Source organism: Mustela nigripes, chromosome 3, assembly GCF_022355385.1.
Source record: "Mustela nigripes isolate SB6536 chromosome 3, MUSNIG.SB6536, whole genome shotgun sequence".
Lineage (NCBI taxonomy): Eukaryota > Metazoa > Chordata > Mammalia > Carnivora > Mustelidae > Mustela > Mustela nigripes.
The window spans coordinates 57466746-57494138 of record NC_081559.1 but is presented as its reverse complement, the minus strand read 5'-3'; the positions used below and the strand labels follow the sequence as shown (position 1 = coordinate 57494138).

General features: G+C 34.9%; 1 protein-coding gene across 8 annotated transcripts in view; it reads right to left on the bottom strand.

Annotated features, from left to right (window-relative positions):
* Positions 1-901: 901 nt before the first annotated feature.
* Positions 902-27393, bottom strand: part of TANK (TRAF family member associated NFKB activator) — an 88783-nt gene continuing 62291 nt past the window's right edge. For all 8 annotated transcript variants that reach the window (XM_059394071.1, XM_059394065.1, XM_059394070.1 and 5 more), the window contains 4 exons: positions 11950-12026; positions 11148-11263; positions 5193-5773; positions 902-1766 (listed from right to left, as the gene is read on the bottom strand). In XM_059394071.1, the coding sequence (XP_059250054.1) occupies positions 1587-1766; positions 5193-5773; positions 11148-11263; positions 11950-12026 (954 nt within the window). In that variant the 3' untranslated portion in view covers positions 902-1586. The remainder of the gene's footprint in view (positions 1767-5192; positions 5774-11147; positions 11264-11949; positions 12027-27393) is intronic.

Below are 27393 nucleotides of genomic sequence, written 5' to 3'. Positions count from 1 at the left end.
GGCAACTGTGTGAGGGGCTCTTTCTCTTCTAGAAAAGAAGAAAAAAGAATCCCCGTCCAGGAGATGGGTACAGTGGTGTATTCTGGCTGGTACAGGCTGAAAAGTTTTTATTTTTAATTTTGTGTGTGTGGTGGTGCTGGGTGGGTGGGAGGTAGGGTAGAGACTTGGATAATTGTCTAGGTATTTCCATTCAGCCCCAGTGGCAATGGAGGAAAGATGTACGTATCTCAGAACCCTTCACAGCGAATGCCTAATCATCGCTATGTCACCTTGGTGAGGAAGACGTCAACATGATGTGCTTGGCAACCTGAGAAGTTGAGGCACCATTCTCATTCTTCCTCTTCCAAGCTAAGGCTCTTTACTGAGGCACAGGGGCCTCTCAAATTCCCCTATCCTAAAACCCTCCAATTTTTAAATACACTTACTCCAAAGAAGACTTAAATTCGTGTTTTGAGAGTTGCAAATCAATGTTCACTTTCTAAAATGGAAGCCATGCCTCAAACGTTCTTAAAAATTGGAGGGCAAGGGGAAACTTAAAAAACAAGCACCACAGGGTCAAAAAATGAAAGACAAATCTCATTTTAAACAAAATTCTGCAGCCCTCTGATTTGGTATCCTCTCCTTCAAATGTCTTCCAGTGGCCATCAGTCAGGCTGCTGACAATGAATAACCAATTTCTGAACAACAATGTAAATATTTCTAATATAAACCACTGTATATGGATAGTCCTTACAGAGCTTTAGATTTGCTCCCAGGTAATACAAAGTTTCTTTAGCAAGTTTGGTTTGAAAAATAATTTTTAAATTCAAAGTGATCTCCTACTCATAATTAAATATCACCAGATCTAATATCATCACCCTTTTATCATTAGAAAACATTAATGTTATGAACTTCCCCAAAATGTGATTTATTCCTTTATTTTTTTCACTCAGGAACAAAGAACACATTTAAGGATCACAACACAAGTAATTTTTTAAATATTTAACTCATTTCATCATGTAGCTATAAACACAGTAAAATTTAAACTATGTATATTATTAACAAAACAATCTAAAGTGTTTAAATCTACCAGTGATTTTATCACTTGGCAACACCAAGTGATATGTCTTAGGTTGGGTATTTACTTAGACATTTATGTTGTCTGCTGTTCTGTATTATAGGTTTATTTTTTTTAAAAAATCACCTATAGCATAAATAATCTAATTTTTAGGTGAAAAACCCTATAAACATTTGACATCACCAAATTCAACAGATCAAACTAGAAATCCAAGCAATAAGCTTAGATATTTGAAACAAACATAAATTAAGGTAAGAAACACTGTAAACATGAATACAATGAATTAGTTTCGTACAGAATGATCTTTTAAAAGATGATAAAAGAAAAGTTACAATGCAAGTTTAGGGAAAAACTCAAATAGCTGTGACCCAGCTATTTTTCAATAAACAATCTTGACCCAGCTATTTTTCAATAAACAATCTCGAACTAAGTTAGCAATCAATTATTTATAGTATTACAAACCCAAGATCATCACACAGAACTTGATGATCACCTAGAATCATCACACAGAGCTGTTTTCAACTGCAACTTAAGTCTCCCCATTAAAATGTGAATTAAGATGCCGGAGGAAATCCCCCCTGGATGTAATGGATGGTGGGAAAACCGCTTGACAGAATTCACACACTCGAGGTATATGCAGTTCTGAGCCTGTGCCACTTAGTACCGATGATAAGTCACTGTCTTGATTAGGAAAGGGCTTCCAAATGGGCTGCAGGAAACAAAAACATCTTCTGTTATTTGTATTTAAAATCAACTTACAATGAATTTCAAATTTAATTTTTTTGTGTAGGTATGTGCATAAACACAAAATTCCCCTATAGGAAAACAAATTACCTTTCCATGGCATTAGCATGAAGACATGACTCAATCCTCTTCATTAAAGGCACAGCTAAACTTTGATTAGAAGTCACTTAAAATATATACATGCACTTTATCTTCACATATTTAAAAATTTTTCAGTTTTACTACCAGCAAATTTTAATACCCATTATCAAACAGCAGTAGTTTTGAAACAACAGTCAACAATTAAAGACTTTAAAAATTAAATTATCTTTTCTATTTTCCAACAGAAATCTTAAGTTATAGGGCTCTTACTAATACTTATTAGTACACTAGACATGAACTGTGTATGCATGTATTTTGATCAAGAGCCATTCAAATTTTGCTATTTATAAGCAAACAATGAATAAAACATATAGGAATAAGTATAGTTTTGGTTTTCAAATTTTAAAGTACTAAACAAATTCTACTGATGAGTTGTTTTCTGAAACCTCAAATATTTAATCACTCAACAAAATCTAACATGGGATGCATCCTTTTGACTTATTTTGCTCTTGTTATATAGTGCATCGCTTTGCCTTCTTTACTCTTTCTTGTGACTGAACACAGTGAAACTTGTCAATAGCTGCCTAACTGAAGTATGGAAAATCACAATTTAACAGAACTATCTCCACTATAAGCAAGACATAAATACTCTGAAAATACTGCAGTAATTCTTTCTAAAAAAGAATCTAGTAGGGCAAGAAAAAAACAGCATTTAGTTCAATAGTAGGTGCTCAATAAATGTTTGTTGACTGGAGTATCTTATTTTCCTGAAATATTACTCTGGCATACCTTGACATAGGTAAATTATCTTGACACATCTAATTTCTGGTATTTTGAGGAGAGTCACCTCAGAAAGTTAATTTAAAGATATCCCTTTGGGCTCCTATTACTAATATGTTTTTAAAGTGACAGCCTAGTCCAACACCTGATACAGTGTTAGTTCTCATTCCCTTAACCAATCTCTTTCATTCTAGTTAACCAATCATTTACAATAAACAGTGTATTACTAATTGAAGCATTTGAGTTTCACGACATCACTGTCTTCTTATAAACATTTTACTGGACAGCTGCGTACAGTTGGTGTAAATATACAAAGTCTGTCTAGGCACCGAGATACATTCAAATATTAGAGCAGAGGCTTATAACAACATTGACTCAATTCCCTTTTTAAGAAGTGACAATTTTATCACAAAAAATAGTAATATTAAAAATATTTATTTTAAAATTTAAGATAATTTTCTTTAGAAAATATGTTTAAAAGCAGCCGTAATAACTGTGAGTATGTAAGCAAAAATAAGAGTTAATCATATTTAAATTTTACTGCTTGCAGTTTAAAGAAAAAGTACAAGTGATTAATATGCATCACTTTAATGGGAAACTGATATGACATAAATAAAAAATTGTTCCATTAAAGATAATTCTTACTAAGATCTATACAATAGTAAGAAAAAAGCTTAGAAGCAATTTAGCTTCTAAATTTGGTAAAACAATCTTCTACTGCCAATTTATCTTTAAAGCCCATGTTTATCCTTCTCTATTAGGAGTTACTGGTTCAGATTTGATCCTTTCACAGAATTCAGTTGGGACCCCACTCACTGACTCAGCAAAAGTAGGAAGAAAAGAAAATTACACAGAGCAAAAATAAGCAGATATATTTGAGGCTTTGTTACGATAGCTGAATGTATAAAAAAGTAGTAGTGGTGATTGATATAAAATAAAAATCTGAAATACACAACTCAAATTTTTCACTTTTCTTCATCATTACTAACAATTCAAGAATTTTGTATTTATCATACTAGCTTTATTAATACAAATAAAATGGCAAAGTGTTTTTAAAAATTAAGAAATATTCTTTCAATCCTAAACTGCAACATGGCCTTCAAAACAAACTAATTTCTTTGCCTTTTCTGCCAAAATATCAATTATCTAACCTTATGCCCCATGTCTTGTGACAGCTCAACACCAATTCTCCTGCATTTTTTAAGCTGAATACTTTTCCATCAAGTTGTAATCACATACCAGCTGTTTCCCTTGCTGTAGCATAGAAAGCAAATGCACAATGCAGGGTGCCATCTACTGAAACATGAATGCACAGACTAACTAGTAAAAGAACAAGCAAGAGATATAATGGGGAAAAAAAGTAACAAGCATTAGAACTGATGTACTTCACAGCTCCACAGGAATTCTACTTGTAATAAAAGAAATTGTTTAATTTGTTTCATTTAGTAGTAACTATAACTGAGACTATGATGTGAAATAGGCACAATGTAGAACATTGTGAGTTTATAATTAAAGCTTACTGTCAGAGATGCCTAGTTTTCCTCACCACTAAAATACCACAGAGCTTGACTACTGCCTCTTTTGTATGCTGATTTAAAAGTCTGTAACCTATACCAGTACTTAGAAAGCCAAAGGGTATTCATCAAATTGTTGGATTTTTAAAAATAAATATCTAAAGGCAAAGAGAAATTAAACAAATGTGTGCAAATTATCCAGAGATTTGCACCCTTCTGTATTTTCACAAGCTTCTGCTTATTTTAACAATTATATATTTTTCATTTACTTTCAGGCACTAATTTTCACTTTTTTTTTTTTTAAACTAAGTGCATCATTTTGTGATAGAACCTGGATAAATGGAGGGTAGTAGTAGATTGGGGGGCTGTGAGTAGTCTGTGAGCTTTAGAAACATTGAAGTGTTTGATTAAAATCATACATATGTAGAGACTATTTAAAAAATATATTAGGCTGCATGTTCATTGCCAGATTAGAAACCAAAACCAAACCCTACAGTTCTACGTACTGTATGACAGAAAATGTAATGGAAATATTAGATGAAAGACAGTTCATTTATTCTGATAAATAGGAATACACGATACAATTATTTACTTATGAAAAACATGTATCCTTGTAAAGAGGGAAATGACACACACAAACTTTTTAATAAAAAAATACCATTTGTTTCACAGTATGAAATTTAACAAAGAATCCTCTTGTAACACTGATGCTGAGTAAAAAGCTTTGAATAAGGGACTAAGAAAGCAACACACACTAGGTATGGATAAAGCTGACATATATTTTAAAATGTGCCCTACATTTTAAGGTACTTTATAATAGAGCTTTACCATATTCAGCTTCTAATTTCATGTCATTTATTACAGGACCTGTTTTTTTATTTTTATTTTTATTTTTTTTATTAGAACCCTTAACTGTAGCTAGTCATTAGTTTAAGAAGGGTGACTGATAACCTAAAAAAGATGCATTTCTGTGCATGTGTTCACACATAATATATTTGTTAATGCAAAATGGTTACCTGCTGTGGTCCTCGGATAGCTTTTCCCGGGGAATCAAGTGAAGCAAAAGGTGCATCAGATGAGTCCTGAAGTGGTAATGTATTTACATATAATGCATTATGGTTTCCAGGTGGCAAACACGGAGCTCTATCCAGAGTTGTCCTGATACACGTGTTTACAAGATTGGAGGGTTTTGTTTTGTCAGTTGTTTTAAGGTTTTGTATAGCTGATGTTATGGGGTCAATTCCCTGAATTTCAAATAAAGTTTCTTCTGTTTTAACAAAGTTTCCCGGGTTGTCTCTGAACTCCATGTTAAATTTATCCTGGCACACTGCCCCAGATGTGACAGGACCAAGGATATTGGGTCTTTCTGGAGTACTATGTAAAAAAGTAGAGTCATTGTCCGTAGGTGGAAACTTGACATTGAATTTAGAAAGTGATTCGAAAGAGCTATCTTCCTCATCTCGGCCCAGTCCTCTTGGTGTGACAGATGTGATGCATGGTGCACCTCTATTTATATCATCTTTAGCCTGAGGCTTAAACAGTGCTTCTTGTTTATCTGTTTTATCCGTACACTGTATAGGGTGAGAGCACTGTGCATCTGCAGGGAAAAGAACACAAAGGGAAAACAGTTGCATTCCAATCATTCTTAAAAATCTGAACGTTCAATTAGCTTTGGACAGAGGAGCATTATTTTTTCTATTGGTTTTACAGCAACTGAAGATAACTGGGATTTTTTACAATTGCTACCATCTTCCACAGACATATTAGCAGTCTCCAGTGGGTGAACTGGAACGCAGTTTATTAGTCACAGTTAAACTACTTTGTCTCTTCCTAGGTCTTTTGCTATAAGCTTTGCATCTTTTTCACAGTTATCCTGCTCTATGCTTAAAAAAACATTTGCTTGTAGTGTATACATTTAAACATTTTGTCAGTAATGGAAGCTGCAACTGTGAGCTTGCTCAGACAAATAAGTTGTTAAAAAGGAAAATCCTTACTAGGCATATGTAACATTAGACAGGTTAAGAATTTACGCGGATTAGCCATTTATTACTCCAAATATCACTGTGTGACACAGTGTTTCACCAATCAATTTAGCCATTGTGTGTTCTCTCAATAATCCTTATGTGAGGAAGTAGCAGTGGTGGGGGTAGGAGAAAAAGAGCAGAGGCAAAAGAAGGATGAAATTTTGGGATGCATGTTCAGAAAACTGTATGTGAATACATAATTCTCTCATTTTATATGCAGACCTCTGAAGATAGTAGGTAGGTATCAGGTAGGATACCATGGCCTCTGCAGCTCATTTAACAAGAAGCTGCTTCTCAAACAAATTCAGCTCTCTAGAACAAATTCAGCTCTCTAGGACACAGGCAAAAGCTAGAAAGTAAGTAAATAGAGCTTCTGAGGAGTCAGAATTAGAGCCAAAAGGCCCACAGATACATGCATTTTGCTCTTATTCTCTTTTTAGATTTATTCTAACAAGCTTGGTGATATTTCCCTAGCTCAGAGCTGGTTAGAAGCAGCAAATTAAAAGGTAGGGATAGGAGTTGTTGAAGACAGATATAGCTATCAACAAGAGCTAAAAGCATAAGAGGAGACAAGAAAAACAAAAAGGCAGATATAACAACTCAGAAAACACTATACTCTGGTGTAGGGCCAGTAAGAGCTACATTTCTCGATGCAAAAAAAAAAACAATGATCAAAGCACTCTCCATGTTGATGATCCTGAGACATCAGAAAAAGCTAAACTGTGCTCCATAATTTTACCCAAGAAGACAGTTAAGGCTGGTAATGTGTGATTTTCATTAAATGGACGAAAGGTAGAAATTTAATTAAAAAAAAAAAAACACTTTAAAAAGGCAGTCACCAGAGAAGTTGGACCCTCACAAAAGGAAGCTTTCCCAAGGACACTGAGGAAACAGCGAGTCCCCAGCACAACTGTCCAGGTTAGTAGGCACTTAACAAATGTCAGTTCCTTTCCCTCTGGTCCTTGCAGTCTCATGCCACCTTTCCATCTTTTGTCACAGCACATTCCAACACGAGGTATTTTCTGCTTGGTCATGATGGCAGTACAGTGCAACAAACTTGTTTGGTTTATCTTCTTATATACTTACTACCTCTCTTTAGTACATACCATCTTATTCATTTACAACAGCCTTTGAACTGCTTCTTTGCCTCTAAATTTAGCTCATATCCAATTCATTCTCTACATTGCTCCCTACTTTTTTTTTTTTTTGGAAATACAAATCTGGTCATTAGGAAGGTCATTACCTTCCTAATAAAATCTTTTCATGGCTCTCCAAAGCCTCATCCCTCAGAAAAGTCATATAGAACTGTTCATGACCAGCCCCTGGTCGCCTCTCCATGCTCTTACCTTTCACCAAACTCTAATGGTGGGGAACTTTGCACAGTTCTCCAAAACAGCCATGCTTTCCTGCCTTTGGGCCTGTGTACACACTGTGCAGACTGACTAAAGTTTCCTCTCCAACTACTGTTTACCTAACTCTTATTTGTCCCTCATTTCTTGGTTGTAGACATTAATTTCTCTCAGCTATCTCTGGCTCCCCAAGACTGTTTTAGGCATGATTCTTGGGTGGCCCTGAGGGTTAAACACCTTGCATTATGTTTCCAAGTATACTGTCCTTTTCCCATTAAAGTAGGTTTCTTAAGATCTTCAGCTATGTTTTGTCTCCCACTTAACCCCATTACCCTGTCCACAAATGTATTCTAAATGAATTTGTATTCTGTTCCCAACAGAGCATAGTATGACAGTTTACATTCACCAGATAACCTGTCTGTGACTGGGAGTGGTACAGTAACTGAGACCAAGCTCAACTGTTTGGCAGGATTTCTTTGTCCTTGGAGGTGTCTTAAAGTCCATTAACTCGAGTTATTTTTCTTGATAGTAGACATAACAGTAGCAGGAAATTCTAGGAAACAGTACTTTCTTTGTAGGTAACATTTGCTAATTGCAAAAAACAAATCAGGAAAATCAAATGTTGAGGTAACCAAATTCCCTAACAGTGAGGAGGAAATGCTTATCAAAATGATGTTCACAAGAACAGGAAGGATGATGAAGAATCTGCTGCTGATGATAATGACAACTTTAACATTAATAGCACTTCTATGTGCCATGCACTGTTATAATTATTGTATATGCCTTAATTCATTTCATACTCAAAATAATCACACGGTAGGCACTATAGTATCCCCACTCTACATGTGAAGAAACTGAGACATGAAGAGATTACTTCTAAGGCTTCACAGCTAATGAGTGAGTGGTAGATCTGGTACTGGAACCCAGGCAACCTAATTCTAGAGCCTGTGGTCTGAACCACTAAGCTAAATCCAACATGTTGCTTTCTATATGTACAGAAGAGCCTCCAAAATGATAGAAATGTGTTCTGAATTTCTTTTCCAGTAGCTGACCTATCCCCTTTGTGAATAAAACCTGGAAAACTCAAAACAGCTAAAATAAAGCAGGTATTTTCTTTTTGTATAGTTAGCAGGCATACTTCAGCCACATTAAAGTAATTTTCTGAACTAATCTGTTTCAGCAATGAGTTTCTAAAAAAAAAAAAAAAAAAAATTTAAACGAGGTACAGAAAAGTACTTGTCATCCTGACACTGAGAAACATGATCAGGGGAGCAAATTGCTTTTCTATTTTGTTTATTTCAAGAACACTTATTTTCGCAAGGAAAAAAAAAACCAAAATGAGAAACATTTTTAGATTTCTAAATTTTAAGTACAGGCTGTCCATTTAGACTACTTCTTGGTTTAATTACCTTACATACTGACAAAAGGAAAAGATCTGATGGTTGTTTGTAACCTGCAATCCTATATTTTACTCTCGTGATCTCTCCTGAAATAGGACCTTCCTTATGGACCAAATAATACTTTTTATGAAGCCACATTTGCTTAAACATACATTTATCTTTATCTCTTCACAAGATTATTGCTGTAAGTGAATGAGAAGAAAAATGGAGAAGGAACTGTACAATTCTACTAACTCAGCAATTTTCATGAATCATATTGTTTATTTATCTAGAAGTGAAAGTCAAATTTTCACAAAAAATAATATGGGGACAATAATACTAATTTCCAGCTGTATTATGCAAATCACATTTGAAGTGGTTTCTTTAAATTTTTATTCAATGTAATGTTCATCCTTATAAAGTCTGAATAGTCATCTTTTCCCAAAATATTTCTTTCTTTCCCTTTTTGACCTACTACTACCAGAATACTACTTAATATTTTGGTCTTTGTTTGGACCCAGCAAAACTTCCTGGAGTCTGTGGGACACAGATCTAGAATATTTCAAGAATAATGTTGTATTTATTATTTGTGACATGTTTAATATAAAACATAAAAATAACATTAGGAAGCAGTTTTAGTGGGGAAGAAATTGAAGTTAAACACTCAGTGTCCTAGTTGACAGATACATACTCAGATTTAGACCTGTGCAATTTAAAAATGGTCAAAGTATTAAGCCATTGATAATGGGGTAGGTTCTCTGTGTAACAATGAATATATCACCATTACAATGTTTTGAAAAGATGCTGATGTTAAAAAAACAATGTTTATGAATTCTATGTAATGCATCTCTATAGCTAGTACATTTTATTTTATTTTATTTTATTTTATTTTTTTTTTAAAGATTTTATTTATTAATTTGACAGAGAGAAATCACAAGTAGATGGAGAGGCAGCCAGAGAGAGAGAGAGGGGGAAGCAGGCTCTTTGCCAAGCAGAGAGCCCGATGCGGGACTCGATCCCAGGACTCTGAGATCATGACCTGAGCCGAAGGCAGCGGCTTAACCCACTGAGCCACCCAGGCGCCCAAGCTAGTACATTTTAAATAAAAATAATTCTTCTTACCTTGAGTCTACACAAAAGATCAATTTTTCATGAAAACGACAAAGATTCAGGTGAAAGAATTAGAGTTCTTTTAGGGGAGGTAGAAGGGAAAGGGGAAGAAATAAATGATGTCAGTCTACACAGACTGTTTTGCTTCTCTACCACACTGTGTACCTTTTCTGAAAATAAAGTGGTAGTAGTATGCAAAAAGTAAATTTACACTATAAAATGATTTTTAAATAGACCAGATATAAGAGCTGTTAGAAATGGAAAGTGATCTTTAATTAAAGGGGTAACAGCACTGCTGCAACATCTTTCAGAGTGAAAACTGTAAATCACATCTCCTGGGAACGGTACGCAGAATATCTCAAATCACAAAGGTAAAGGAGAATTTATCATTTTAAATGATCAGTTTACCTTCCTTTTGTTTACAGAAGTGCTTGGTAGCCAGATTCAATCCCTGACATTTTGCTATTCATATGAACGACTGAAGAAAACACCAGGCTGGGGTTTTAGGAAAGGGTAAAGGTTTTAAAACACACACTGTAACACATGTGTAAGACAGATGTTCCTTTTAAGTTATATTTTATACTAAATTTGTACTTCATATCTCCAACAGAACTGGCCTCACGAAATGTGAAATGTTTATTTCTGAAACCGAATTAAAAAAATCCAGTGTTCAATCAACTTTCAAGCAGAAGTTAAAAACAAACCTGATGTTATAATTTTACTTAGCTTATATATGGTAGTTCACGGTTGCTTACTAACCTATAAATTAATGTTTAATTAAACCCCCAAATAGCAACTGAAAACCTTGAGAAAGACTTTCTATATTTGTTTTGTACTTCTTCCAAGGTGGGACTTCTCATTCAGATGATTAGTTATTACATCACTCAATTCATTCTATAAAGTCCCACACACAATAAAGAAAAAAAGCCAATTTTTAGATAATGTAATACAGTACAGAACTTAGACAGCACTTTCCCATTATAAGTGGTGGGAGGTGCAAATTGCAGATCCTTAGCACTTAATAAGCATTTAGAAATATTTTCATAATCAAAAAGAAATAAATTTAAATCAATCAAATTAATATTACTGTGTGTTAAATCAAACCTTACCAGTTGCAGTTGCTGGTACATTAAGTTTGCTTAAGTGGTCTTTTTGTGCTTTTGCTAGCATGCATAATCTATGAAATTCTTCTTTTAGATCCTGGAAAGTCTTCTCTATATTAGCCCTAAAAATAAATATTTTAAAATATAAAGCTTTATCTTCAAATATTTTTTAATCATTATTAAATGATATTTATTTAATCATTATTAGCACCATTTTATATACCACAAAATAATTACTGAAAGGTTAAAGTTAAAAAAAATTATTTTAAAATCCTAGAAAATGTCCTAAAGAATTACTTTAATGTTTGGAGAACTAGGAACAAAGGCACAAAGTAAGCAACAAATTAAAAGTTCTAATACAAAAAAAAAAAAAAAAAACCAGTTCTGAAGTTCTGATACATACATGTAGCACAGACTAGCATATCTACTTGTTCATAAATCACACTTTTGCTGGTTATCTCATTCTCACATTAGAAATTTCAATGTATTGATTTTTGTTCTCAGTAAGCATTTTAAATAGAAGAAAATTAAATGTTCCTCATTTTACATTAAAATCTGTCCATATAAAATAATGTGACATAATACTTTATTAAATATTAGAGCTTTAATTTAGTTTTTAAATCCATCTCTGCTATTCACTGTATGACTTATATATGTCATTTTAACCTGGAGGAGCCTTGGGTTGGTCTCTTCTAGTTCTAAAGGGCTGTTATTTTGTTACAATTTCAAAGTTTAAAAATATGTAAATAAAAATATATTTCAAAATTCATGATATTTAGAGTTGGCAAAAAAAAAGATATAGAACTACCTTTCATGGAATAAAGGAATGCCAAGACTCCTTGGTGAAGTTTCTTTTCTAGGAGAAGAAACCTCTTGTCTTCTTACCTTAAAGATACAAAATAATCACCACTTTAAATTGCTTCTAAACTCAAATGAGAATGGGTTAACAGAAAATACAATGGAAAATTCACCTTCCTCATGGAAAAGTATATTTAGGTAGCTTATAGATATATATAATTTTTTTTTTCTTTAAATGAGAACAATCAGGAAAAAGGAAAATTAAGGTAGAAAAATAGGATGGAGACAAGAAGTATTTCTGGTAACTTCTGTAATTACTATTTCCAGTACTGACAATTCAAGAACTTTCAAATTCAAGTACTGATTAAAATTGTTACTTTGATTATCAAGCACCTGGCATGACCAGCAACTAGGGAAAAAAACTGTAGTATGTGCAATTACTTCTTTCCCATTATTGGCCTAGATGTTTAAATCAATGTTTTTGTATTTTGTTATATATTCTTTGCTGAGGAATGCAGCTATATATAGAGGAAGAAAGAAAACCAATCTACAGCACCTTAGTATTTAACAAGCATATTAAAGCTAGCACAACGAAGTATTTAAGCTACTTTCTGAAGCTAAGTTCTTGCCTTTCACTCCCACCCTGTGGCTTATTCTGGTATTACATTTATTCTGACACTTAAAAGTCAACATTAAAGAACATGTAATAAATCCATTGCATGGTTTGGATTTTTAAAAAAAATTGTTAATCATACCTAGAAAACTGTGTATCTTCTAAAGACACAAACTGACAAATTCAAAGATTTGAAGATATCTTTATAAATTATAAGTCTACTAAAACTTTATAGGTCTTATTTAAGTTCAAACTAAAACCATGGACATTTGTATTTAGTGACATTTGTATTTGGTCACTGTAGCCATTATTAAAATTGATGATTTTATCTCACTGTTTCTTATCATCTGAGTACAAATCCTTTTAATTTTGCTTTAAGGTCTTTCAGTTTCTTAGGAGTTTCATTTGTTAAGAAAAAGCCTTGATTCCGATTTTTTAAAAAAAATTATTATCTTCTCCAATTTATTTCAGTTTTTTTAAATTTTTTATTTTTAAAATGATTTATTTATTTTTTTGACAGACAGAGATCACAAGTAGGCAGAGAGAGAGGCGGAAGCAGGCTCCCTGCTGAGCAGAGAGGCCAATGCGGGGCTCGATCCCAGGACCCTGAGACCATGACCTGAGTTGAAGGCAGAGGCTTTAACCCACTCAGCCACCCAGGCGTACCCAATTTACTTTAGTTTACTGCTTTACTATTCTAGTTTTTCTTAAGAGTGTTTGCTTAACATTTCTAAAATACAGTATTCCTTTAATTAATAAAATAAAATCTCGGCAACCCCCAAAATTTGTGATTTTATATACTTCATGTTGTCACACTAAGGTAAAATAAATACCATTTGCTGCTGCACACTTTCTGTCTGGAAAACATTTAGGCCATATCTTCTTCTGGATTAAAAGCACTTTACTGAGCTTGCAAAGCAGTCACAGTAGAAGACATTTTTAGTTTGTTTTTAAAAGCAGTATACAAGGTTTTTCATTACTGTTATGTACAGTTAAACACTCAACGGATTTTAGTGTGGACTAGGAAAAAAGGCAACATTTTAAGACAGCCAACCATTCAGGACGACACAAGTATGAAAGCAAACTATATTATATATGTTATATATATACTTTATTAAGGGGTGCCTGGCTGACTCACACAGCAGAGCATGTGACTCTTGATCTTGAGGGTCATGAGTTCAAGCTCCATATTGGGTATAGAGCATACTTGAAAAAATAAAAGATATTATATTAAATTATATTATATAAATATATAAGATATATAAATTATATTTAATATAAATATATTAAATATATTAAAAGATATGTAAACATTATTTGTATATAATTATATAATAAATTATATATTATATGTTAAATAAATTATATCATATTAAATTATCTGTATTATACTATATAGTAAATCATATTATAAATATATTAAATTATATTTAATTATATTAAATTTGTATCAGCAAAATTAGAGAAAAGGTAATAATATTAAGAGGACAGAAACACTTGACAACTTTATGTTAAATCAAAATAAAATATGATTAAATGAAATGACTAGTCTCCTTTAAAAATTTACTATTAGAAATTCTAATATGAAACAAAATTATTTTATTAGGAGCCAGAAAGGACCAAAAAGAAGTACAGTTGACCTTTGAACTATGTGGAGTTAGAAGTGTCAACCCCCATATATAAAATCAATGTGTAATTTTAAAAAAGATTTTATTTATTTATTTGACAGAGAGAGAGAGAGAGAGGGAGATGTCTCACAAGTAGGCAGAGCAGTAGGCAGAGAGAGAGGGGGAAGGAGGCTCCCTGCAAAGCAGAGAGTCCAATCCCAGGTCCTGAGATCTTGACTTGAGCCAAAGGCAGAGGCTTAACCCTCTGAGCCACCCAGTCGTCTGTCCATGTGTAATTTTTGACTCCCCCAAAACTTAATTACCAAGAGCCTACTATTGACTACAAGCCTTACACATAACAGAAACAGATATTTTGTATGTTATACACTGTATTCTTGTAACAAAGCTAGAGAAAATGTTATTACAAAAATCAGGAGGAAGAGAAAATACATTTACAGTATTGTATTTGTTAAAAAAGAATCCACATAGAAGCAGACCCACTCAGCTCAAACCTGTGGTGTTCAAGCTGTGCTCTATAATTTTAACCTTTAAATTAAGATATTTACAGAAAGTCATAAAGACTATTTCGTTTTCCAAAGGACTCATTTGGGGATCAGTACCTGGAATGATTGCTTCTGATGTTAAAGGAATCTTAAAAACAAAGGGGGTGGGAGTGGAGATGAGATGAAGGTGAAGGAAGACGAAGGAAAAGAATGATAGACTTTTTATGGTTTGGCAAATAACCTGTGTCAACCTACTACTCTGAGATTTAGATTTTTTAAAAAAGATTTTATTTATGTATTTATTTGAGAGAAAGTGCAACTACATGCACGAGTAGGGGTAGGAGCTGGAGGGGAGCAGCAGGGAGAGGGAGAAGCAGACTCCCCACTGAGCAGGGAGCCCTTTACAGGGCTCAATCCCAGGACCCTGGGTCATGACTTGAGCTGAAGGCAGCCGCTTAACAGGCTGAGCCACCCAGGTGGCCCTCTGACATTTAAATTTGATAACTGGTGTGGGTGAATTTATTTGGAAAAGATTTAATGGTAGGGGGTAAAATCTCTTACTGAGAAATTTCCATGAAGTACGTAAATTTAAGGTCTTCAACTTTTTTGGGATTAGGAACAAGGCCCCTGCATATTATTATTATTGTTGTTGTTGAAGAAAAACATTACAATTGTACTAGGCAATACAGTGCATCTTCTGTCATTTATAGCAAATAAATCTTTTGATATAGTCTGAATGAAAATTTCTGGTCTCCAGCATCCCCCCAAAAAATTTCAAAAGGGATATTTTAATATGTTAGTTCAACAAATGACAAAAATGGTGAGCAGTTCTGACAATGGGAAGCAGGGTTTATCTAGAATGGGTATAATGCATCAGTGCTATTTTCTACTGTAGCTATTTGACACAACTTTCTGAAAACAGTCATTTATTTTTCAAAAGATGTAGAATTAGTGTTGTCAATGGCAACTCCAACATTATCCCCAGAAACTCAAGACTTGCTTTTCAATGCTAAATTACTTTACTTAATAAAGACCATGCAGTTCGTGGAGCATCCCAGAGAGTAAGTAAACATTAAAAGAGGTAACTTGTACTTTTCTTTCTATTCTCAACTATTATCCAAGCGGACCCTGCACTGCAGGAAGCTGAAGCTACTGCAACTTCAAATAAGAAAGCAAGGGAACTTTGAACATTATATTTTAGGAGACTTTAAACGTTAAATCATTCAACAAATGAGTTTATTTTGAGGTACTAAAACTTAAAATACTTAACATTATGAAATGTTCCAAGTACTAGTTTGGAAATGCCGAACTTGTGGAATGAATACTGAAATAAGAGCTTTACACGTCGTACTTTTCATTTACACTTCCACTATGGCACTGGATAAGTCATTCAACTAAATCATTAAGATAAACCCATTTAAAACAGTTGAAAGATGTTGTGAAATGATTCCTTAAATTGCCTCTTATGTGAATTGGGAGAATTTTGTTTTAGTGTAAATCAATTTAAGTTTCTCATAGATGGGTATCATATAAAAAAATATATGTTCCAGGGCCAGTTGAATATGCAATGATATTTAAGGAGGGAAAAGAAAAAGTGGCTAATATTTTTGTTAGTCCCAAACCAGATTTATTCTTCATGCAAAGATAATAGAAAACTTTGTGTGTGTGTGTGTGTGTGTGTGTGTGTGTGTGTGTGTGTGTATGTTGGGAGTCCAGGATCTGTTAGATATCAATATCTTAAAAGAAAGAAATGTAGGCTTCCACCAATGCTTGCCTTTTTTTAATATTTAGCACTAAAAGTGAAAGCCTTTTATAAACCAACTTGAAAAATAAAGAAAACTTACAATTATCAAAATATGGATTCAACCTGTGTCCACAATCAGATGAATACATATAGAAAATGTACTATGTGTATATATATGTATATATATATATATTACACACACATACACAATGGAATATTATACAGTTGATCCTTGAACAACATTGGTTTGAACTGTGCAGGTCCACTTCTACGCAGATTTCTTTCAGTATATCCAGTATACTTCTGTAAATGTATTTTCCTTATGATTTTCTTAATATTTTATTTTCTATAGCTTATTTTACTCAAAGAATACAGTATATAATACATATATAAAATATGTTAGTCGACTATGTTGTCAGTAAGGCTTCTGGTCAACAGTAGGCTACTAGTAGTTGTGTTTTTGGGAAGTCAAAAATTATATGTAGATTTTCAACTATGCGAAGGGTCAGTATCCCTAAATTACACACACACACAATGAATATATCAACCTTAAAAAAAAAAAAGGAAATCATGTCATTTAAGACAACATGGATGTGGAGGACATCATCCTAATGAAGCAGGCACAGAAAGACAAATATTGAATGATCTCACTTATATGTGGACTGTAAAGAAGCCAAAATCATAGAATTACAGAGTAGAAGAGTAGAATGGTAGTTGCCAGGGTTCGGGGTGATAGTGGTGGTGGGGGAAATGGTGGAGGGATGTCGGTCAAAGAGTACAAAGTTTCAGTCATGCAGGATGAGTAAGTTCTGAAGATGTATGAAGTCATGTATAGCACAGTGATTGTAGTTAATACTACCCCACTGTATATATCATTGTATGACTCTTGATTTTGGCTGAGGTCATGATCTCAGGGTCATGAGATTGAGAACCACCAGGAAGTGTGCTTGAAATTCTCTTTCTCTCTGCCTCTCCCAGCCCTTCTCTCTCTCTCTCAAATAAATAATTTTTAAAAAGTATATCATATTGTAAACTGAAAATATATACATTTTCTATTTGATAATTATACCTCCATAAAGCAGGGGGCAATGCAATAAAATTTAAGTTCAAAATTATGTTTTTTCTTAAAAATTTTAAGCAACTGAGGTTAGGAAATTAAACTTTGTTATGAAACTTTTAAAGATAATACTATATTCATTAATACAATGTATCACTCCTATATGGAATTTAAACTTTAAAAGGCTAACACTAAATAAAGCGGTAAGTCTGCAATGACACATTTTGAACTACAACAATGACTATCATTCTATTTCAGTGTTCATACCAAAGATTCCCTCTAAAATTTAGTTGATGCAAAAGGAATATTTATTTTTAGATGGCTGAGGAAACTGAGTGTAGCCAATACTTGATTTTGTTTCTGAATGAGGCTTGGTAAAATTATGATTTTATTTACTTACTTTTTTTTTTTTTTTTAAGATTTTTATTTATTTATTTGACAGAGAGAAATCACAAGTAGATGGAGAGGCAGGCAGAGAGAGAGAGAGAGGGAAGCAGGCTCCCTGCCGAGCAGAGAGCCCGATGTGGGACTCGATCCCAGGACCCTGAGATCATGACCTGAGCCGAAGGCAGAGGCTTAACCCACTGAGCCACCCAAGCACCCTTTATTTACTTACTTTTAAAGATTTTATTTGAGAGGGCAAGAGAGAGCAAGAGTGTGGGGGAGGGGCAACGAGAGGAGAAGCCAACTTGCCACTCAGCAGGGAGTCCCATTCAGGACTCCATCCCAGGACCCCGAGATTATGACTCCAGCCCAAGGCAGACGCTTAACCGATTAAGCCACTCAGGCACCCCTAAAAGTATACTTTTAAGATAGAAAAGAAAGCTATGCTCTTACTTCGAACAATGTAATTCAAGAAATAAACCAGGATAAGATAGGATGGATTAGTAAAGAAAATATAAACTGTGCTTGATAAGTCTTCTACAGAAAAATGAGAAATGGAAGCCTGGCTGGCTCAGCCAGGGAGAGAGCTCTGCCTTCCGCTCAAGTCATGATCCCAGGGTCTGGCATCAATCCTTGCATTCAGCCTCCCTACTCAGCAGGGTGTCTGCCTTTCCCTCTTTCTCTGCCCCTCCCTCCTGCTCCTGCATGTCCTCCACCCTCTTCTTTCCAGAAATAAAATAAAAAGAAAGAAAGAAAAAAGAAAAAGGAGAGGGGCGCCTGGGTTGCTCTGGGTTAAGTCTCTGCCTTCAGCTCAGGTCATGATCCCAGGGTCCTGGGATTGAGCCCTGCATCAGGCTCTCTGCTCAGCAGGGAGCTTGCTTCCTCCTTTCTCTCTGCCTGCCTCTCTGCCTACTTGTGATCTCTCTGTCAAATAAATAAATAAAATCTTAAAAAAAAAAAAGAAGGAGAAATAAATGAGCAGTAGAAAAACAATCTGAAAACAAGAATTCACTTATCACTTAGATTACTGAATCGAAGAATGAAATGTTAAAGGAGAAACTGAGGTCGAGTATTTTTTAACAGTTTTAGATATACTGAGACAAAGATGTTAGCATAAAGTCAAGCACTGAATATGGCTAAAACAGGGAGAAAGTGAGAAAAGGGCTGAGACAAGGAAGAGATTAAGGTGGAAAGAATGACCAAAAAATTACAAAAAAGAGACTTGATGGGAATATAAAGGCATAGTAAAAAAACGTTTGAGGACAAAAGGCAAATAAAAAAATATAAGAAAATTATATTTATAAGAATTCGTGGATGTGTGAAATCCATGGTTCTCTCACCCTCATTAATATTACTGAAAATCTAGCAAAGCAAGAGGAACACAAATCCTACAAGTCTTGTCTGTTTGGCATGACACAGTGTGCCAGGCAAACTTACTGCCAGTGCAGGAACAATTTCAAGGCAAAATGGGACCCATTCCAGGGTTCTGAAGGAAGCAGCAAGAAAATAAACAATATAAGGATAAAATTAAATACCCCAATTACTTCCAAGTTCTTCACAGGATTCTGGTTTATCAATGCTACAATAAGACATTCTTTAAAAAAAAAAGTTAAAATCCTTTACCAGTACTGTCACAATGACTATAATTTCAATTCTATTAAGTTAATTTGAAGCTAAGAGAGATTAATACTTTTCTACAGTCTGTCTTTTGAAACTTAACTGTGCATTAGGTTCCTTTTGCACATCTTTCTGAATTTATTTTCTTAAGAAGAAATATCAAATTGTGAGAATGGCTCTTTATGCAAAATAGAAAAATGAATACCTTAAATGACCAATTTATAAAAGTTGGTCCCACCCCTTCTCCAAACACTAGATTTAAAATGAACTGACTTGGAAAAATCATCTTCAAATATTAACTACAAATTTTATGTTATATCATTACCAGGTTGAACTGAAAATATCTTTATGAAAATAGCTGTTATTTAAGCAATTTGCATTTATTATTTAACTTAACTCACATAATCTTGTAAATTAGATACTTTGATTTTAAAGTTTGCCATAGAAAATAAGGCTCTGAAGAGGTCCAATAATTTGCCTACAGTCCAGTAGATGGAGTAGCTGCAAGTGGAACCCCAGATACATCATCAGTCTAGGCTCTTAACTTCTCAAGTATAGGACTTGGCTGCCAAGGCAGCTCAGTAGTAGTTAGCACGGTGAGGTGGATACAGAACGGTAACATTTACACATCGCACCAGTACAAACTAATTTTAAGATTCTAAAACCTGTCATACAACAAATACATTTCTCACTGAGAAGCAGTGATAAGCCAAGTTTTGATGTTTAAATTTTGCCTGGGAAAAAACCTTTGGTATGTCCTTTTTTTTTTTGTGCTCAATAATGTCCAAGTAGAAATTTACATTTGAAAATAACCTAGATAGATTTACTGGATTTCTGCCAAACCAGTTCACTTGTTGTTAGAAATAATCTGGTAGTAGTTTCTTAACTGAAATTTCATTGTTTATTTCTCAAACTTACTATTAGAAGTTAACCATGACAATGTAGAGTATCTTATCATTAATTCCATCTTCTCAAAACCTCAATTATCTTCCTACTCCCCTCCCCGAACAATATCCTAATAGAGGACTGGGCATAGTAACGGTTTTAAATCATAGCTGATTCAAACCCCTTGTCTAACAATTTCACTATATAGATCCACTTAGGGTTGGTGTGTTCCGTTGAAATTGGGCAGAACGGACTCTATGTATTGAATAACTTTGGGCTGTACTCTGAACATTGTGAATATGTTGTGGCAAGATTATGCTACATGGTGCCAAGAGTGGTAATGTTTTTGCAGGCAATTAACCTGATGAAGGACAATTCAGATACCACTTCTGTCTTAGAAGCCTTAGCTGCAAACTGCTTCCTATTTGCCCCTGCACATCCATGACCTCAGGGTACATCCAGAGACTTGGCCTGAGTCCTTTCTTCTCTGGCTCTCTCCTCTCTGGGGCTCCTTCACTCTCTCTGGTGACCATGCTTATTCTGAGCTCATTCTCCTTCCTGTTTCTTCCAGGCAGAATGATGGTGGGGCTTTCTATTGCAATTTCAGCCACTGCAACTATGACCACTCTCAGGACAGAACTACAGAAAATCAGTAATTTACTCTGAGGTGACTACTTGCTCCACATTTGACTCCTTTCTAAAATATGCAAAGTTCAGTGTCCAGTTCCTTGGGGAGTTATTCCTGTGTATGTTACCACAGTTAATACTATTTGTAGAGAGCTGGTTAGGTACTCATTCTTCATACAGAAGCTCCGACTCCCAAACTCAAGGGTATTTTTTGCTTTTTTAAAAAATTCCTTCATTTTTCTGAGCTTTCACCATAATTTTCCAGTCTTAATCACCAATCCATTGGCTTTTCCTAAAGCTGTCATTCTGTTCACTGCTGATTTGACAGTATTCACACTACTGACCATACCCTCCTCCTTGAAACATTTTTTTTTGGGCTACCAGTATAACTATTTAGGTTTCTTCTTAAGCTTTGATATTTGCATTGCCCCCTGACCAAGGCCATACAGAAAAGTGGGCATTCTCTAGGGTTCAGACATGGGTACACTGTTCTTCTCTCATTATATACTTTTCTTACCATTCATTGTCACATCAAATTTACTGAGTTTTCATTTTCTACAGTCTATATTTGCAGGCCTCCCTTCCCTATTTATTTTTTTAAATTAAAAAAAATTTTAAAGATTTTATTTATTTATTTGAAGACAGAGATCACAAGTAGGCAGAGAGGCAGGCAGAGAGAAAGGGGAGGAAGCAGGCTCCCTGCTGAGCAGAGAGCCCAATGTGATCTCTGCCCAATGCAGAGATCCCAGGACCCTGGGATCATGACCTGAACTGAAGGCAGAGGCTTTAACCCACTGAGCCACCCAGGCACCCCTTCCTTCTCTCTTTATAATCCCTCCTCTCTTTTGATCAATACCTTTTCACTTGTGTTGTCTACTGTAGACCAAATTTTAAAACATAACCTAATTACTTTTCCTCAAATATGGTTCATACTTCTAACCTTCATTTTCCTTTTTAAATACAAGGATGTTCTTAGCATCAGAAGATCTTACGGTAAGATAAAACCTTAAAGAAAGTGAGATTACACTTTCTTGGAATAGTAAAATTCAAAACAAAACTGTAGGTCTGACAAAGGGCAATAAAATGCCAAGATGTATTATCTTCTTCATGTCAAAAAGAAATAGAAAAAAAGTAGGAAGGAGAGAGTTTTAGATTCAGCTTTAGGAAAAAAGTTACCACTTTGTCCTCAAGACAAGAGGAGAAGAGAATGTTTCATCAGCTGTAGCAAGAAGGAAAGCAAGAGTTACTGCAGCTGTCTGGCCATCCAGCAGAAGTAAATTCCAGATGACACACTATAGGAGTAAGGACAAGTGAGTGAGCCCCTGCAACATTATGTGGATGCAATGTAGAGGGAGGCATACTGTTCCTAATGTTAAATAGTACAGACAATTAGGGGTAGAAATAATGTGCATAAACCCATCTGATAGGGAATTACTAAGATGAAAATTAAGTTGCAATACAAAAATCACAACACCACTACAGGTAAACAAAATGGGAGAGAGAAAACAAAAGATATCCATCTTGGATAGAAAAAAATCTTTCAGTAAAAAAACTTAGGTTTATAACACGGCAGGACTGCCTAAGTATAACATATTAGGTACAAAATGAAAAATTAGGTGAGCATTCCATGCCTCTCCCCGACCAAATTCTGTAAAATATCTTTAAGGAGACTACAAGCCCATTAAGAGCTTGTTGAAATACAATATTGAGAAAAATGCTAGCTGGAAATTCTGTGGTTAAATGAAGCTAAATGGTTGTTTTACTGTTGATTTCAGATCCCATAATATTCTTATGCCTTTAAAAACTGTCAGAAAGAATACACAGTATGTAGCATTTTATAGGTCTGGAGCTCTGTGGATACCCCAGGAAATGTATCAGGCACCACACTATCTTTAACAGATTAGAATAGGAATTCAGTTTGTTCTAGACTTAATACAATAGGTATAGAGAAATAACCAGGAGCAATATATAAGTACTATGATTTCAAGTCTAAGGATATAGGTCTCTAGGCTCAGATCTAGTTTGTGGCGACATGGCTGAACACACCAAGAGGGTTGGAATCACTGGTAAATACAGGACCTGTTCTGGTGCCCCACCTTGGGAAAATGGTGAAGATTGAAAAAAACAAGCATGCCAAGTATACTAGCTCCTTCTGCGGCAAAACCAATGTGAAAAGATGAGCTTTGGGGATCTGGCCTTGTGGTTCCTGTGGGAAAATGGTGGTGCCTGGACCTACAGCACCACTTCTGCTAACACCGTAAAGTCTGCAGACTGAAATAGTTGAAAGACCAGTAGGAGCTCCACCATTTGAAACAGTGCTAGCCCATAATAAATGGGTTAATTTATGTAACAACAACATAAAGGATAAAGATGTAGAACAATTATTTAATAAATGTGAAAAGGACTGAGGAACAAGCAATACAACTTCTTTGCATAAATAAGGATTCCTCAGGAGAGGTATTCTTACAGCATGACATTATTTCAATAGAAGGAAAAGTAACTGGGGTGCCTGGGTGGCTCAGTGGGTTAAAGCCTCTGCCTTCGGCTCAGGTCATGATCCCAGGGTCCTGGATCAGGCTCTCTGCTCAGCAGGGAGCCTGCTTCCTCCTCTCTCTCTGCCGGCTTCTCTGCCTACTTGTGATCTCTGTCTGTCAAATGAATAAATAAAATCTTCTTAAAAAAAAAAAAAGGAGAAGTAACTTACTGAGAAAAAGCTGTATTTTTCTAACAGAAAATCATAATCTCGTAAAAGCTGGTTCCCAAAATATGGCTTAGTATCCCAGAGATCTTTTCAGGGTCCTGAGATCTTTTCAGGGGATCTACTTTTGGGAGAGAAATCTACATAGAACCTGAGTGTCCCTGCACATTTTTGCTGCATATGCCAGGAATACAAGGCTCTGACTGTTATTTACGTGGGATAGTTCTCGGGATTGTGTTTGTAGGGGGTAAACCTGAAAGATAATGTTTCCCTTGGACAAGGAACAGGCTGCTGACTGTTTGCTATAAAATGATAAATCTCCCAAGCTTAGGGTTTCTCACCTTTGATGCAACTCATGCGTATGCAGGCATCCATCTTGGTCTCACTGCATTACCCTTCCCCATCCCCAGGAGGGACCAAAGCAAATAATAAAGCTCTTGCTTGCTGTGCTGTGTATAATAAAGATCTTTTTCTCTGATTCAGGAGTCTCGTTTCTTAGAGCACCCCTGAAGCAGTAACCGGCTAACTTATTAGCTAGTAAGTAGGGGAAGATCAAATCCCTGACCCTGAAATCCATGGAGTCAACTCTTATTACAACACTATTAGATGTTATTTGCCTTTTTTACTTTGTTGGCCTTTATACTAATGACGCACAAACAACAGTGAGTGAAAGTGCCAGTGAGTGAAACTGCAGGCACCTGAGTATGATTGAGGCCATGGAACTAAACTGGAGTCACTGTACTCTTCAATGCCACACATTCAGTAAAAAAAAGGATCCCTGGGGGGGGGGGTCCTAAGCTTTCTTCTTGATTCGACAGTAAAAATTATTAATTTTACTAAATTTTGATCCCGAGTTATTAGCTTTTAAATACTGTGTGAGATAAAACAGGAAATACAGACAAATTCTGTTCATACCAAAGTACAAAGGTTGTCTTGGGGACTAGCACTGGTTCAACTGTTTGAGTTGCAAGCTGAACTAGTCACTTTTTTAATGGAATGCCATTTTCACTTGAAAAAAATGACTGACATGTAAGCTATGGTTATTCAGACATTCTCAAAAGCAAATGAAGTTAGCTTCTCACTTTCAAAATAACAACTGACAAGATTTGTTGTCCATGAAAAAAATTTAAGTTTCCAAGTGAAAATTAAAAGCTTGGGGAATGTATACCTGTTACAGTAAGCTTGACAATGGCCCAATCCTTAAAATACTTTTATGATGATATCAGTATGATATTAAATATGATTTTTAAGCATTATATCATAGTCAATATTTGTAAGATCTGCATAGCTCCAATATTCTCCAAATAACCAATTCATGATGCTACAAAATCACATAGGTTAAAGATCTAAAGTACAAACAGACCACTGGCTTTTAAAGCAGTAGAAAAGTTCACTGGTTTCAGCTTTTATATTGCAATTAACAATTAACAGACTACTACTTACTGAATTTTGGCATGGTATCAAAAGAGAATAGCTGCAATTTCTAAAAAGGTTATTAAAATATTCTTCCCTTTCCCAATTATGTATCTGTATGAAACTAGATTCCACATAATTCAACCAAAAAACAAAACAACAGATAACAGATCAAATGTAAAGGCATTTCATAATGCTGAAAAACAAATGTTTTCAAAACAAATTTTGAGATTTTTAGGATGACACATTATAATGTAAGAGAAAACTAGATTGTATGGGGAGGCTAGTACTAACCTACTAAGGCTGACAGAACAGAATTTCATGATTGGGTCAAGAAAAATCATGGCTGAGCAGAGTATATGAACTCTGTTTTGTGGTGTCTAGAGAAGAGCAGAAAAAAGAAAAATGGGAAATGTGAGGAAAGGGCTTAAAAGGGGGAAGGGGGAAGGAAGCAGAGAAAAGCCATCACTAGAAATAATCAAATTTGCTGAAAAGCCTGGTAAGAAAATTTAAAAAGTGATAAGCCATTTCTCATCTTTTTCCTTTCCTCAAAAATTACTTCCATTATTATAAAAACAAAAATCCTAAAATGACATATTGAATTAAAAAAGAGGCCCAGAACAGGAAAGGGCTAGGCTGGATTAACAATTCAGATTTGGAGGGGTACCTGGGTGGCCCACTCAATTAAGCATCCAACTCTTGATTTTGGCTTGGGTCATGATTTCAGGGTTATGGGATCAGGCTCCACATTCAGGGGGAGTCTGCTTGAGATTCTCTCTTGCCCTCTCCCTCTGCCCCTCCCTGCTATGCACGCTCTCTAAAATAATAAATGAATAAATCTTAAAAAAAAATTCAGATTTGGAAACAATAAAAATTTCTGCCACAGAAATTTCAAAGTAAATATTAAAATGCTTCAGATATCAACATATTTTTTTTTGCTTCTTAAGTCTCTGATATATTTATTATACTTGAGAAAAAACTCTGAACTTTAATGAATGAACTGGCTGAGGATAGTTTTTCTTCCTTCCAATTATTATTCTACCAGAGGGTCTGCAAACAAAGACCAGTCTCCAAAGAAAAGTCATACAGAAGTATTACACATTAAAAGAAGGTACATTCAATCCAGTCTCTAGTAACAAAACTAGGGGGACTAGGACATTAGCTCTCACCGAGAAGGCAGAGTAGGGTGCTCACACACATTTTCTCTGATCCTACGTAAGCCCCACCTTAAGCTGCCATGTGCCATTGTATAGATGGTATAATCACTACTTCTATCTAATAAAAGATGATGAAAAGAGAGAACTGATCATCAAAAGAATACAGGAACTCTTTTTTAACCAAGGTGAGTAATATAACATAAATGAATTTATTTCAAGTTCCTCTCTTAGAAAAGGTACTCTGTTCAGGTGATGTAAGCCAAATTTGACTTCGCCACAGAAATCATTTGATAGTTACTACATATCTTGACTAATGGTCTGATTTCTAACTTTTAGTCAAATGATGAAAAACATATGACAATCTATTTTTTAAATCAGTTCAGTACATGATACAGACTGGTCTTGCAGTTTTTAATGGACTAAAATAGAAATTTCTAAATACAGCAGTGTCTGCCTGAGCAACAAATATATGTAAGGTAAAGCAGGTGTTGTTGTTTTTAAGTAGGCTCCACACGCAGGGTGGGACCCAACATGGTGGGTGAACTCAGGGTGACCCTGAGATCAAGACCTGAGCTGAGATCAACAGTCAGATGCTTATGCCCCAAAATAAGGTATTTCAACAGAACAGTATCTATATGAAGAAGAAAAATCTGAAAAGGTTTCTATATACCTTTTAGCTAAAAAAAAAAAGAAATCAAACAACCCAACCAAATTATTAATGGCTGCAGATATTAACCTGCTAAAGGTAGTGGGGAAAGGCTGTGAGTTCCATTTTAAGAGCTCTTCTTGCAAAACCTAACTGGTTTCATGTTATGGTTTTGTTGTTAGAGCGGTATTTAAAAATTATAGATGGGAGGCTTTATCAGCTGCATTTTCACAAAAATTGCTGTATGTACTGACATTAACATCTATCAAGGTATTCATAATCACAATGGTCTATTATAAAGCTTTTATAATGCATATAAAACCAGGTACTTGGACAATATATGGCCACTTGACAAATATAGTTTAAGTGACTTGCAATAGAAAAGAGAAACTATAGGTGGCCTAAACTCAGAGAGATCCTAAGTGGGCACTGCATCTGAAATCCGGTATATATAACAAATGAACAGTTCAAGGATGGGGATACTATCCAAGATGTAGACTTGT